Raw genomic sequence first — 13,796 nt, forward strand, 5'->3', positions numbered from 1 at the left:
AATGAGGTGTGGCAAAGCTTACAGTGTCTGGGAAGCTTAAAGTAATTCAATATTTCTGACAAGCACATATTTTACTATTATTGGAGCATAAACCACAGGGGACACGTGTCAGAGGATATGCCTGGAGAGATAACAAGGTACTGCATCATAAAGTATTCAATTTAAATAAAGAGATTTTAATTTTCCTCTGAAGTATCTCTCAAACTTTGATGTGCCTAAGAATCACCCGGACAATTTGGTAGAATTCAGATTCCTTAAGCTTCAATCCCAAAATTCTTGAATCATTGGGTGTGGAGAAGACCTCCCCCAAATTTGCACTTCTAACAAGTAGTGCAGATGATTCAGTAATGGTAAAATAGAAATCATACTTGGAGAAACTCTGCTGTTTAGCAGTGGGAAGCCATTGAACTTTATTTCATGGGCGAGTGATATGATCATATGCATATTTTAGAGCTGGGTAGTTTTGGAACAATGGTTTCACACTGATAGTGGGGAGCATTGAGAAGCAGAACTACATTAATCCGGTTTAGAAAAAAACAGAAGCTATTATGAAGTGTAGTAATGGGGAAAAACATGAAAATTTATTGTTCTTTTGTAATTTTATAGAGAGTAAAATCTTTTACTCATTTACTTCCCTGCCCACCCCCCCATTTTCCAGTTTCCCAAAATGGTATATTTTTCTTTTAAAGAGGGATTTGCCAGTGAAACTCTACATCATGTACAACCACAATAATGGGATCCTACTTAGAATAAGTTATACGCCATGTATGTACAAAATGTAAAAATACCCTCTACTATCTAAAGAGAGTCAATAAAAAACATTTAATTTTTTTAAAGGAAAAACTAAATAAGATGGGATTTGCTCTATTATCTTCAATTTTTCTCTTTCTCTTGTATACATGGCATCTGGATTAGTTTTTTTCCTCTATTTTTTTTTATCCATTATGTATTAGCATTCTTTATAATTTTTTATGTATTTTATTTCCCAAGAACCCTAAAAGAGACAGTTCTTATTTCATATCACCCATCTGTCTACCATATTGGGTGATTTGAGTGGCATTTTTACACTTCTTATTAACTGGAATAAATTTTGTTTTGAAAGTTTTTGATTATCACGAACATTAATTTGGGTGTCTTCTTAATATATATGACAGTACATTAGTTCAAAGAATATTTCTATAAAACCATAAACTTAGCCTCCATTTTCTAGTTTTCCCAGTCTAGGTAAGGAAAGACTAAATTTTCTAGCCTCAAGAAAAATTACTTTGTGTGCATTAAATGATAGCTATTTAATTCTTTGAAATGAAGGATATTATTTTTTACTGTATACATCTGATTAATAGTAAAGCAGCCCAGTTTTTTAACAGTACATTTATTTTTTCTGAGCAATGAAAGAAGAAAGTTTACAACACAATGTAGGAAAGTGGGTGGGTCTGGAATTCAAAACTACCCATATAAATGCACAGCCTCACCAATCTGCAAATAATAATGCATATATTCATCCAAAACCAAAGCATTCTATGGATTTATAACCCAGTCAGCTTTGAAAATGCCCATTTGCCCAGTTGCCATAGACAGGTAAAGATTTATGTCCAGAAAACAGAGATATTTTTCATTTTTATATTATAAAATTCCTGTGAGTAGGAAAGACCTTTTTTTAAAAAGCAATTTTAGTATTTATTTTCGAGGCTCATAGAGCATTTACTCATGCATTTTATTTCATGTGTCAAAAAATATAAGTCAAATTTTATGAAAATGTCAGAGAAAAGTGTGTTCTTTCTTAATTTTGTAAACTCTTCAAAGTATTCTAAAACTCTCAGGAACATGAACTTACAGGTTATGATAACAAGACTGTCAGATGTTTGGCTTCTGGAAATTTAACTTGTTATTGGATTAAAAATAGTTTAGACTCAAAAATGTAAAAAAAATATACAGAAGAACAACAACAGTCATTCTCATAGATGTTCACTAGAAATACTTAATTTCTGTTTTTTATTCATGTATAATCATATTTAACATTTTAAGTAATGTTAATGTCACTGAGTTGCTTAGCGCATTGCTTTTGCTGAGGCTGGCTTTGAACTCACAGTCTTCCTTGCCTCAGCCTCCCAGGTGGCTGGGATTACAAGTGTGTTCCATGGTACCCAGCTTAAAGCAGTATTGTTTTTGTTTCCTATGGCTAGTGTAACAAATTTTGACAATCTAAGTGACCTAAAACAGCACATATTTATTCTCTTATTAGAGTTTTAGAAGTCAAAAGCTTAAAATCAGTTCCACTGGACTGAAGTCAAGGTCTTAGCAGAACTGAGCTCCTTCTAGAAGCACTGAGGTGGGATCTGTTATCCCCCTTGTCCAGCTGCTAGAGCTGCATACTTTGCATTCCTTGGCTCTTGGCCCCTTGTTCCATCTTCAAAACCAGCAGCATAGCTCATTCTTTAGCTTCATATTGTCACCTTCATATCTAACTCTGCCCCACATTTATAGAGATTCTTATGGTTACATTTAAGCTACTCCCCACTCAGTGATCCTCCCTTTAGCCTAGCAAAATCTCTTGACCTTAAGATCTTTAACTTAATCACATCTGCAAGATTTCTTTTGCCATGTAAGGTAATGTATTCACAAATCTCCAGATTAGAACCTGAATATCTTTGGAATTAATTAAGCGACTCATTTTAATGGTCTTTACTGGTTTTCTAATTTTATGATTGTTTCAGGATTTAGGAAGGATTGCCCTTGTCTTGTAACTTTGAGTTTCTCCCTAATATTGTGCTACTGTAAGGAATTCTGAGACTAATTTCCAAATCCATAAATCTTTAAGTAAATGAAGATGTACTTGAACTTCTTTGTTTAAATTCCAGGTTGTGAATTATATTTCATATATATATATATATATATATATATATATATATATATATATATATATGTGTGTGTGTGTGTGTGTGTGGTGTGTGTATAGGTATATATATACACACATGCATTTATATGTATGTGCACCTATCTACACAGACACATACATATGTGTGTGTTTATTCTCCATGTTGTTTTATAGAAAGTTGGTGCAGAGTACTTACATACATAGGAGTATGAACTCACCTCTGAGCCATATCCCCAGTCCTTTTTATTTTTTATTTTGAGAATAGGGTCCCACTAAATTGCTTAGGGACTCACTAATTTGCTGAGGCTGACTTTGAACTTGCTATCCTTCTGCCTCAGCCTCCAAAGCTACTGGGAGGACAGGGATGTACCATCATATCCAGCAGTATTATCATTTTTTAATCTTCACCAATTAAAAAGGTAAAAAATGATATATGATTGACAATTGCATTTCTCTGATAAATGGAGTAAATACTTTTCATGGCTGACATTGTATTTATGCCCCTTTAAATTAATATAGTTTAAAAAATTTGATGGGGTAAATAAATGATCTAAGTTGTGCATGATGGCCTTTGCTTGAGAAGTCTTTGACTAAAAATGTCAAGTCCTCACTGTTTTAGTTAGCTTTATCACTGCTGTGACCAAAAAGACCTGAGAAAAGAACCATTTTAAGGAGGAAAAGTTTATTTGGAGGCTCACAGTTTCAGAGGTCTAGGTCCATAGGAAAGCAACCTAGTTTTTTAAGAATACATTCCTTGGATCTAGAGGTAAGGTAGAACATCATGGTGGAAGAGTAGTATGGTAGAGGAAACTGGCTCACACATAATGTTCAGCAAGCAGAGCTCACCAAATATATGCCCCAAAGCCATGTCTCCAATGCCCACCTCCTGCAGCCACACCCTATCTGCCTTCAGTTACCACTCAGTTAAACCCTATCAGGGAATTAACTTACTGATTGGGTTAAGACTCTCATAACAAAATCATTTCACCTCTGAATGTTCTTGCATTGTTCACACATGAGTTATTAGAGGACATCTACTATCTAAACCATAACACATGTCATCCCAATATGTGTCAATTTGAGTCATCCTTAAAAATGGAATAAAATTCTGTTAGAAGCACATGGTTTATACCTCTGTGTATGTGTGTGTATGTGTGTACATGTATATATATGTCTGTATGTATATATATATGTGTGTGTGTGTGTGTGTGTATATATGTATATATATACATACATACACACACACACACACACGCATACACATATTCCTAAGTGGTACTTTGAAGGCAATTCTCATCTCTCATTTTAGTGGGATAATTTTCCATAAATTTAGTTATCTGACCTGGAAAAATATTCAAGAAAAGAAGAACTGATAAATTAACCTTAATCTTATATTACAGAAAGGCCTTGGTGTCAGCTACTAAGGGACTAAATATAACCACACTGACCCACTTAAACCAAATTGACACTTCTTATAATTGCACTGTAATTCATGCTCAGGAATGAGATGAGAAACGATGTACCTTGTACCCAAGCTTCTGGATCAAGAAGCACCATGTCCTTGAAGTTAACTCCAGAAGAGATTAGTAGCTGAGTTCACTGTTAACTGTCAAAAAGTATTCAGCATTTCATATATAACTAGTTATATTTGTATGCCACAATTAGTTACCTGTGCATGGTCCTCGTTTCCTGGCATTTTGAAATCTGAAATAATAGACCTTCCTAATGGGTATAGTGTATATTAATGATAGAATAGACTCATGAAACAAATAGGCCAAAGAGCTTTTTAAAACATACATAGGGGGTAAATCTTCAAAATATTGAGCTTCTGGCTCTAACTTTGCTATCATTTACCTTTCTGACTGGAAACAAATCCATTCTCAGTCTTTTCCTTTCTTCTCCCTGTCCACTCCCCTCACCCTTCACCCCTCCATCATTTCTCTCTTTCCTTCCCTTTCACCCTGGTCTTAACAGTCATCCTAATGTTAGTATTGAGGATGTAAAGATGAAGAAGCTGTAGTCCTCACCTTCAAGGAGCTCGTATTCGTAGGGGAACTAATCTGCAAATAAATTTGGATTTTGATAAGTGACCAAACCCTTCCATGTAGAAACTGTCAGGGGCAGAGCCCAGGAGAAATATGTCTAATCCACCAGGGATGGTGGGCTCCTAACAATGAATGCCTTGAACAAGTAGCAACAAAGTCCAGCCTTAAAGTGTGGTGTAGGAGTTAGCGTTCCTATTTATGGGAGGGCTTCCTGTTTGTGAAATGAGGGCCTTTAGCTCCAAATGTTGTTCTCAGCTCCATAATTGGATTGCTGGCTCTGCTAGAGGCCAATGCTGCATGCAGTTTATTGATGGATCTTCCAGATTGCTGTTTTAGAGTAAAGAAACACTCTCATCTCTGGGTCTCTCCTACTAGCCTCCTTCTTATAGGATAACCCCTCCAACCATGTGAGGGTGCCCTCCCATTTCTGGCAGCATGTTCTGCTCTTCCCAGGTTGGAACTTTCTTTGAGTTGTAGGCCTTTTCTCAGGGCCTTCCCCTATTTGAAGGGGGTAGTATTAGGTTGTCCTCTCAGGAAGTGATTCTGAATGCCTGCCCCCACACCCTCCCCAGTCCGTGGGTTGTGCTTCATATTCTGCTATTTTTTCACATTTATGTCCATTCTCTTAGATTTCGTGAAGTTTCTTGCTAACCTTTCCAGGCCTCTGCTTCTCCTGGGATCCAGAAAATGTATAAGGAAGATATTGTGTTCTCCGACCATTCCAGCCGGTCTTCATCCTGTTCTTTCCGTACTTGGCCTTAATCATTCACTCCGCACTTGGGGATCATGTGATTCTCTGCTTAGTCTATCAGGAAAGGGAAATAAATAATTTCATTTCATTTGATCCATTCATTTCAGAAAATGAAATCTTCTTCAACAGTATTTTTGGGGGTTGGGCGGGACCAAGGATTGAACTCAGGGGCACACAGCCACTGAACCACTTCCCCACATTTAGAGAAAGGGACTCACTAAGTTGCTTAGCACCTCACCCTTGCTGAGGCTGGCTTTGAACTCCCAATCTTCCCGCCTCAGCCTTTGAGCGTCTGGGATTACAGGCATGCGCCACTGTGCCTGACTCAACAGTATTTTTTTTAAACATTCCCAGAATGATATAAACCTGTTTATGTAAACTTTCTCTGGGTTATTAACATTCACATCTATCCCTACAAGTTCATTTTCATTTATCTTTTTATCTTCCTTCATATTTTAGCATTGTGAGTACAAAATTGTTTAATAAATATTAGAAGAGATGTCTTTCAACCCACTCCTCATACGTGCAACTTTCTTCACATTTCTATCCTAGACGTTAATTTTTCTTTTTTCCTGAACTTGCTCATTTAGGACAGGAGATATGCCATTTACATTCCTATCTTCAAACTCGCATAACAGCAGTTAGAGGGTGACCACAGTGGACCCATCGGTGTGGACCGCCTTGGCAAGTAGTCATTTTGAAGTGCTCTGAAGATGAGATTGGAAGAGGTCAAAGTTAGTTTGTAGCTGAATCCCTAGACCAGGTCAGGATCAGTAAGAATGTGAATAGGAACTCAGTGTCAACCCCTCTGTCATTAGTGTCTTCACATTGGATGTGGCCACATCACCAGAGCATCCTGCACAGGGACCTGGCTGCTTCCCAAACCTCACACCCACCCCAGAAACCATCATGTCCTCATAGTGTGTTGGTTCAAAAAAGGGTCTGGAGATATTATCTTTTAACAATGTTCTGGGTGTATGTGTGTGTGTGTGTGTGTGGGGGGGTGCTGCTAGAGAAAGATCCTTCTTAATGGGCAGGGGTCCTCTGGTGGAAAAGTAGATTCAACTCAGTATAGAGAACCTGACATTTTCTATACAGGAGGGCAGTGAGCGGTGAAGGATTTCACTGTTTCTTACATACTCATTTCTTCCTAAGCTAGCATTTCAGTAGGATGACAAGCTGATTTTTCAATTTCATTTACCTTTCTCAGAAAACAATGGCTGATAATGTCATCCTGACAAATGAATGAGCGCTCTGGATCACAAAGCTTGTCCATTGTTGTATAGCTTAGTTGTTGTGCAATAAGTAGAAAATCTTGCTAAAGAACTCTGTATGTTGGCCTAGACCAGCTGTATTTTTCAGAATTTCTAGTAATCTCAATTTCCTCTTGGTTCTGTAGTCAGGGTTGTACCGTAGTTGCAATGAAACCATGCTTTAGTTTCATATAATTATTTTGTCTGTAGGAAAATGTCAGTAGTTCTGACAGTTTTAATTCTTGTGTTTACTGACTGCTGTAACTTCTGAATCATAAGTCCCCGGATCAAGCTGAACAGGTTAGAAGACAAAGTGCACTTCAGTGTCACACCTACTCTTATCTTAAGTGAGTGTGGGAATATATCAGACACTTTCACTATATTAACTAGTACATTTTGGGCTCTTTAACGTATTTTTATATTTTTAGAGTGGATGAAACCCAAATCCTCCCAAGCCTTGTAAATGCAGGAAAAAGTCATATTAAATTATGTGTAGCTGGGCTGGGGTTATGGCTCAATGGCAGAGTGCTTGCCTAGCATGTGTGAGGCACTGGGTTCAATTCTCAGCACCATGTATCAATAAATAAAATAAAGGTCCATTGACAACTAAAAAAAATATTTTAAAAAAGAAATAAATTATATGTAGCTAAAACTACTTATGTCTTTACCCATCCCTTTGAGAATTTTCTTAGGTTCCTAAAATGCAGAAAGCGCAGGTAGGGATGATACCTGAGGCCCACAGGCCAGGGTATGCATCATTTAATCAAGAGAAGAAACAAACGGTTTATTTCATTGATTTATCTGTTTTAGTTGCAAATACATGGGCTTTTCTAGAAGGACCATTGAGAAAGCTGAGAGTTCTGAGGTACAGGAAGAGTCTTCAGGTCTTAAAACCATCCAGAGCTTGAATCCCAGCCACTGTGTCTTCTTCAACTCATCTCTGTTCAACCTACCTATAAGAAATCTGCCCTTGGTCTGTAGTTGTGGCTCAGTGGTAGAGCATTTGCCTAGCAAGCACCACATAAAAATAAATAAATAAAGGTATTGTGTCCATCTACAACTTAAAAAGAGTTTTTAAAAAATAAAAGAAATCTGCCCATGTTTCAGCCTTTTCAATCTTTGGATCCAAACCCTCTTCCACATAGTTCTTTTAATATTCATAGATAGCTATTGCTTATTCCCTAAATTTTCCTTTCTCTGCTTTCAACAGAGATCCTCAACACATAATTTGTATAGCACAATTTCAGGTCCTCTCTTACCATCTTGATTGTTTTCCTCTGAATAGCCTATAATGTGTAATTATTCCTCTTAATCTGAAGGTGAACTCAGAAAGTTCTTCCTTGAGTTTGCCTGTGGAAGAGGGAGGTGAGACTCAAAAGGAGTTTCCCTTGGATTTTTTTGTGTGACATTTCCTACACCCATATAATGATCTGAAGAATATTAGCACTAATAGCTTTCCAGTTATAAATGTAGATAAAAATGAGTGAGGAAGGGAAGGTCCTTAGTATCTTAGTGCATTCTTGTGGGATTATTAGGAATTCAGGATTCTTTGAGAACATTGTTTGGTCTGTTAATACTGATCATTTCAGTGCATCTTAAGAGAAATAGTAAATAGTTAGCATCTGAAGTGTCCTTTCTAAAGCATGTTTTCAGATACTTTTACAAACTAGGAGGTTCTGGAAATATAGAGATCAATAAAACATTGAGCACTGATGGAGGAGTCTACAGTGAACAATTATAACATAGTGTGATCAGCACTTGGGTCAAGTCACGTTTAAGGTATTGAAGAGCAGACAGCATATTGAGGGGTACCCTCCACTCCAGGCTTATGTCTCTCAGCATAGTATTTTTTCAGCTTCTCCATATTGACAATGTTTATATGCTGTATGCTAGCCGCTGCATCAAGGGGTTTGTGTATGTGATCTCATTTTCATTTATGTATGTCAACTTCTTAGAGATTAGTCCTACTATTTGAAGATGAGGAAAATGGGCAGAGAGTAAGTGACATGCCTAAGGTCACAGTGGGTGTTGATCCAGAATTCAAACCTGATATATCATCTTTCTCACAGCCTTTATGTAAAACTTTACATAGTTCCCAGCCATGGGTGAGACATTTGATATAATGCAGACATTTTTGATTGTCACTACTGGTATCCATGGGTAGTGGTCAGGGATGCTGCTAAACATTCTCCTCCAAAGTACAAGAAATTTCTTCAGAATTGAGGAGACTAAAATGTCAATAGGGAGACACCCTGCTCTGGAGCATTGGTCTATCTTTCTGTCAACTTATACAGTATCTTTTTAGTGCAGTTATCCCTGAGTGTCTGTAAGGTGGGAGGTGACGGATTGATTCCAGAAACCTTGTGGATTTCATAGTGCTCAAGTTCCTCATATAAAATGGTGTAGCCAAGCATGGTGGCTCTTGCATATAATCCCAGTGGCTTTGGAGGCTGAGGCAAGAAGATCTCAAGTTCAAAGACAGCATTAGCAACTTAAGGAGGCCCTAAGCAACTTAGTAAGACATTGTCTCAAAATAAAGAATAAAAAGGCCTGGGGATGTGGCTCAGTGGTTAAGCGACCCTGGGTTCACTCCCTGGTACCAAAAAAAAAAAAAAAAAAAAAGTGTAGTATTTATATGTAACCTACTCACATCCACATACTTTGTCATTTCTACATTACTTTTGATATCTAATAAAATGTAAGTGCTGTGTAAATAATTTACTTTGTAATGTTTAGGGAATGAGGACAAGAAAGAATAGTCTGCACATGTTCAAAATTGATTTTATTTTCAAATATTTTCAACCTGAGTGTGGTTGAAGCTACATCCTATGGATACAGAGGGCTGATTGTACCTCCAACTACTTTTTAAAAAGAAGAGAGATAGGAAAGTATAGGGCAAGAATAATGGACCAAGACTTTCAATACCTGGGAAAGTGTTTGTCACTTACACTGACCCTGTTTCTCAAATATACACTTGGGAAGATGTATTCTTTTCTACCTTCAAGGAGTTCAAGAATCTGTGGGGACTCCACAAGAATGTGAGGATATTATGCATAAGAAAGCCCTGTACAAGAATTATTCTCAGAAATTCTTGGAGTCCTTGGTGTGAAAATATTTATGTGGGCCACAAGAATCAGCTACAGAGGACCCCACAGCAGATTTCTGTCTGCTCACCCCTCTCCCTTCTCAGCTGACTGCTCCCGGTTCTCTTTATCCTTCCTTTCTTGTAAGCAGGTTTGTTACATTATTTGCTAGATGGATGAGCCACTTTTTAAGTTTTTCCCCCCCCCTGAATTAAAAAAAAAAAAAAATTATACCATTTCTTCTCATATCATACCAGATTTAAAGCAGCTATTTAAATTCTACTTTTTTTCCCTTTATATGCCTTTACATAAGCATTTGTGGTTTGGGGGAATTATTTAAATACCATGCCTTACTTCAAAACGAATAACAACAACTTTGATTCATTCCTTTCTCCCATTCATTACCGTCAACCTCTAACTTACTTGAAGGGAAAATAATTCTAGCTTTTGTTAAATCAATGCCAGGTTGTATCCTTACACTTAGTGGGTGACCATTAGCTAAATCTGTAGTTAACCAGTCATGATGCCACCATGTTCACTGTAGTAATCCATCAAGTGGATTTAGTCTAAAACTATATTTACTCATAAACATAGTTTTACTGAGGTTTTCCTTGAGTATGGCTTCGCGTTTGTGTGTTTTTCCTATACAACAAATAGCATCACTGCAAAGTCATTAGGGACTTCCCTGGGAGCGTTTTAATGGTGATCCTTCCTGTGGTGAATCAGTGACCAGCCTTCAGGTGTGCTCAGCACACACTCCAGTGTGTTCCGGCACAGCAGCTGGATTTATTTATTTATTTTGGGGGACGGATCCATTTCGGGCTCTGGGATAGGGGAGCACGGCTGAGGATGCTCAGTGTCCAGAGCCTGCTCCTGTGTGGCACACCAGCCTCTGCTCCCTTTCCCGTGAGGCCCTGCTGGGGAGGCACTTGGGGGGAGTGTCCTCGCTGGGGGTAGGAAGGGGCTTTGCTGCCTTCCCTGTCCAGACGGACCTGGGGAGGGGACTTGAAGGTGTCAGGTTCAAGTCCTCCCATAGGCCAATTTTCTAAAAGTGCTTTTTAAGTTTCCGTTTGTTTCCAGGAGGGGAGGGCAAGAGGAGCTTTTTCTATTCAAATTCTTTTCCTTGTATGTAGATAGCAAAAGGAAATTCAGCACTGGGCATGTTCGGATGTGAATGGTTTTGCTGATAAGCAACAGCCTCCCGGAACTAAAGACTTAAAATAGTCAGACTCCCCACCCCCCGCAGGAGCTGCAAATGGTATCTGCCAAACAGATGACAAAGTACCTTGGACTGAATCACACACAGACAGCATTTTGAACAGAACGCATGGCTAAACTCTTGTAATTACTGTTTATAGCTGGCCAAGGCTCACTAGGAGAGGGCAAACCCAAGAGGAAATAAGTTTCCTGAACCTTGGAGAGATGGCTGTGTGTTAATTAAAGGCTAGGACGGGACGGGTAATTCTCAGACCTGCTCCAAGTTGTTCTTGGGATCACAGTTCACATCACGTTGTCTCTGGAGGGAGTGAGGAGATAATTGGGATCCTTTTTTTTTTTTCCCCGGTTTTTTTTTTTCCCCCTCACCTCGTTTTGGTCTCATGGCCTTGAACCTGCAGTGAACTGAAGAGAGAAAGAAATGGATATGTCTGACCCCAATTTTTGGACTGTGCTCTCAAACTTTACTTTGCCTCATTTGAGGAGTGGGAACAGGCTTCGGCGAACACAAAGGTAAAAAAAAAACCGCGGGATCCTTCCTTTCTCTTCCCAGAGGCCCCTTGGGCTGGGCTGCTGGAGCCCCTTGGCAACTGGGGTTTTGTTTACTGGGTGACAGTTTGAAAAGTTTATACCTTGCCAGGGGGGCACTGTTTCAGGTATTCAGTTGTCTTTAGGATTTCCTGGGCAGTCCCAATGAATGTGCTTCTCAGGGGTTCGCCTTTTGAAATGTGGGTAATAAAACATTTCCTTGTGAGTGGTGGGGAGAGAAAAAGAAGAGGAGGAGGAGACTTTCTCAGTCTGTCCCTTTGATCTAATCATGTTTATCCGTTTCATCACTCAGACTTCTTAGCCTCCTGGCACTCTTTGTAGAGCCTTTCAAATGCTCCCCTCTATTAAATATGTGACCTTTATAAGTTTCAGATGTATGATGTAAAGATAGTCCAAGTTAGCCTATCTCATATTGACTGCTTAAAGAGGCAGATCTGCATAACTTTGCCATTTTGATTTTTTTTTTTTTTTGACTGGTTTGCTGGCATTTATAACTAATACAGGGCTGGCCTTTTCATTTTGAAATATATTTGACAGAACAGGTAGGGGAAATTTTTCAAAGTCAAGATGAGGCTTGTGCTGTAAGTGAAAGGTAATTTGGAGATAGTTTGCTGCCACTTGAAATGAGAAAATATGATTTTAAAGGAGACATTTCTCTCCACATGTCTGCCCAGCACACAACAGTAGCATTGTTGTGGTTTAAGAAGGGTACACCCTCCCAGTTGTGTAAATATGGATTCCTTGTTTTTCATCAAAACTTGCTTTACGCGTACATGTGAATACGCATGAAAGCAACAGCACAGCCAAACAAACAGGATGCATACTATCAGATTTGGAACTTCGCATTCTCTATGCCTCCACTATTGAAAGAACACCAGAAAATGGTTCTTTCTGTTTGCTTATACCTGTAACTATTTGCATAATGTAAATGCAAATATTTAATACTTCGGAAAACTTAGTAATTTTTCCTTTTGAAATTTTCCACAGTGTTTCTTATATTTCAGGATATTCTCACATACACTTTGTACACACACACAAATCACATGCTTGTATGTGTGTGAGTGAAATCTGGCAGATTTTAAAGTCATACCTTAATATAACTTGAACAATGTTGCTATCACTAAACCATTCTGGTGTAGTTTGTGCTTTTTAAATAATGTGTCTATGCTTTTTTTGTTTGGCTTTGTAATATGTTCAGAGACTCTTTTAGTATTGGTCATGTGGTTTTAAGCTGTATCATTGATGTGTCATATCTCCAGAACAACTAAGAAAGTTGAAGAGAGATACATGCAATGCCCAGACAGGCCATTCTTCACATGGTGATACACCCTATAACTTCTCACCTGTTCATGTTAATGGGAGCCTTTTATGTTTCTGAGTGGAGCAGTCTTGCCTGCCATGTAGCCTTCGCTCATACCTGGAGCCAGTTCTTGGGGAGATAAGGCTGCCCTGGCATTATACTTGTGTGTCTGAACCTGAAAAGCAGCTTTTCCTCCCTTTGCCTACCTGTTGGGAGAGTCTGATGCCCAAGGAATTCTCAGCTGGTCAGCCCGGGCTTTAGGACAATATTCGCCTAGTCTGATCAATTCAGTTCATTTAACTTACATTGGCAGAGAGTCTAGGTTCTAAAGGAACCTGGGTTCTTCCCAGCAAAATGAGAAATTATGAGAGGACCATGTCCATGTTCCCCGCACCCCTCACCAAATCACGGATCTGTATATTCAGTTCAGCAAAACAGACAGGGAGGTGGATTTTCCTCCATCCTTCTAGGAGTATAGGTTATCACAGCCTATTTATTATTGGGAACCTTCAGTATTCTTGGAGTTTGGAAGTAAACATCCTAAAGATCCTCTCTGCATCCTTCTAGTCACTCTCCATCTCAAAACACCAGCACTGCTTTAGATTTGCATGTTGAGTATCCCTTACCTGAAATGCTTGGAACCAGAAGTGTTTCAGATTTCAGAGTTTTTCAGAATTTGGGATGTGTTCATAGACTTTACTCGTTGAGCATATTTGAATCTTTCA

The 13,796-nt window shown here is 38.5% G+C and overlaps 1 protein-coding gene across 15 annotated transcripts in view; it reads left to right on the forward strand.

Annotated features, from left to right (window-relative positions):
- Mast4 (microtubule associated serine/threonine kinase family member 4) overlaps positions 1-13,796 on the forward strand; it is a 565,691-nt gene that overhangs the window by 393,157 nt on the left and 158,738 nt on the right. Inside the window, exon 1 of one of the 15 annotated variants that reach the window (XM_046456195.2) lies at positions 11,005-11,735. The exons of 13 other annotated variants lie outside the window; for them this stretch is intronic. In XM_046456195.2, the coding sequence (XP_046312151.1) occupies positions 11,644-11,735 (92 nt within the window). In that variant the 5' untranslated portion in view covers positions 11,005-11,643. Of the gene's footprint in view, positions 1-11,004; positions 11,736-13,796 lie in introns of those variants that run through there. One more of the 15 variants, XM_046456197.2, reaches the window with a different exon arrangement.

Source organism: Marmota monax, unplaced genomic scaffold (assembly GCF_021218885.2).
Source record: "Marmota monax isolate L192 unplaced genomic scaffold, Marmota_monax_Labrador192_F-V1.1 WCK01_AAM20220418_F8-fsc00130, whole genome shotgun sequence".
In the NCBI taxonomy this organism is placed as follows: domain Eukaryota; kingdom Metazoa; phylum Chordata; class Mammalia; order Rodentia; family Sciuridae; genus Marmota; species Marmota monax.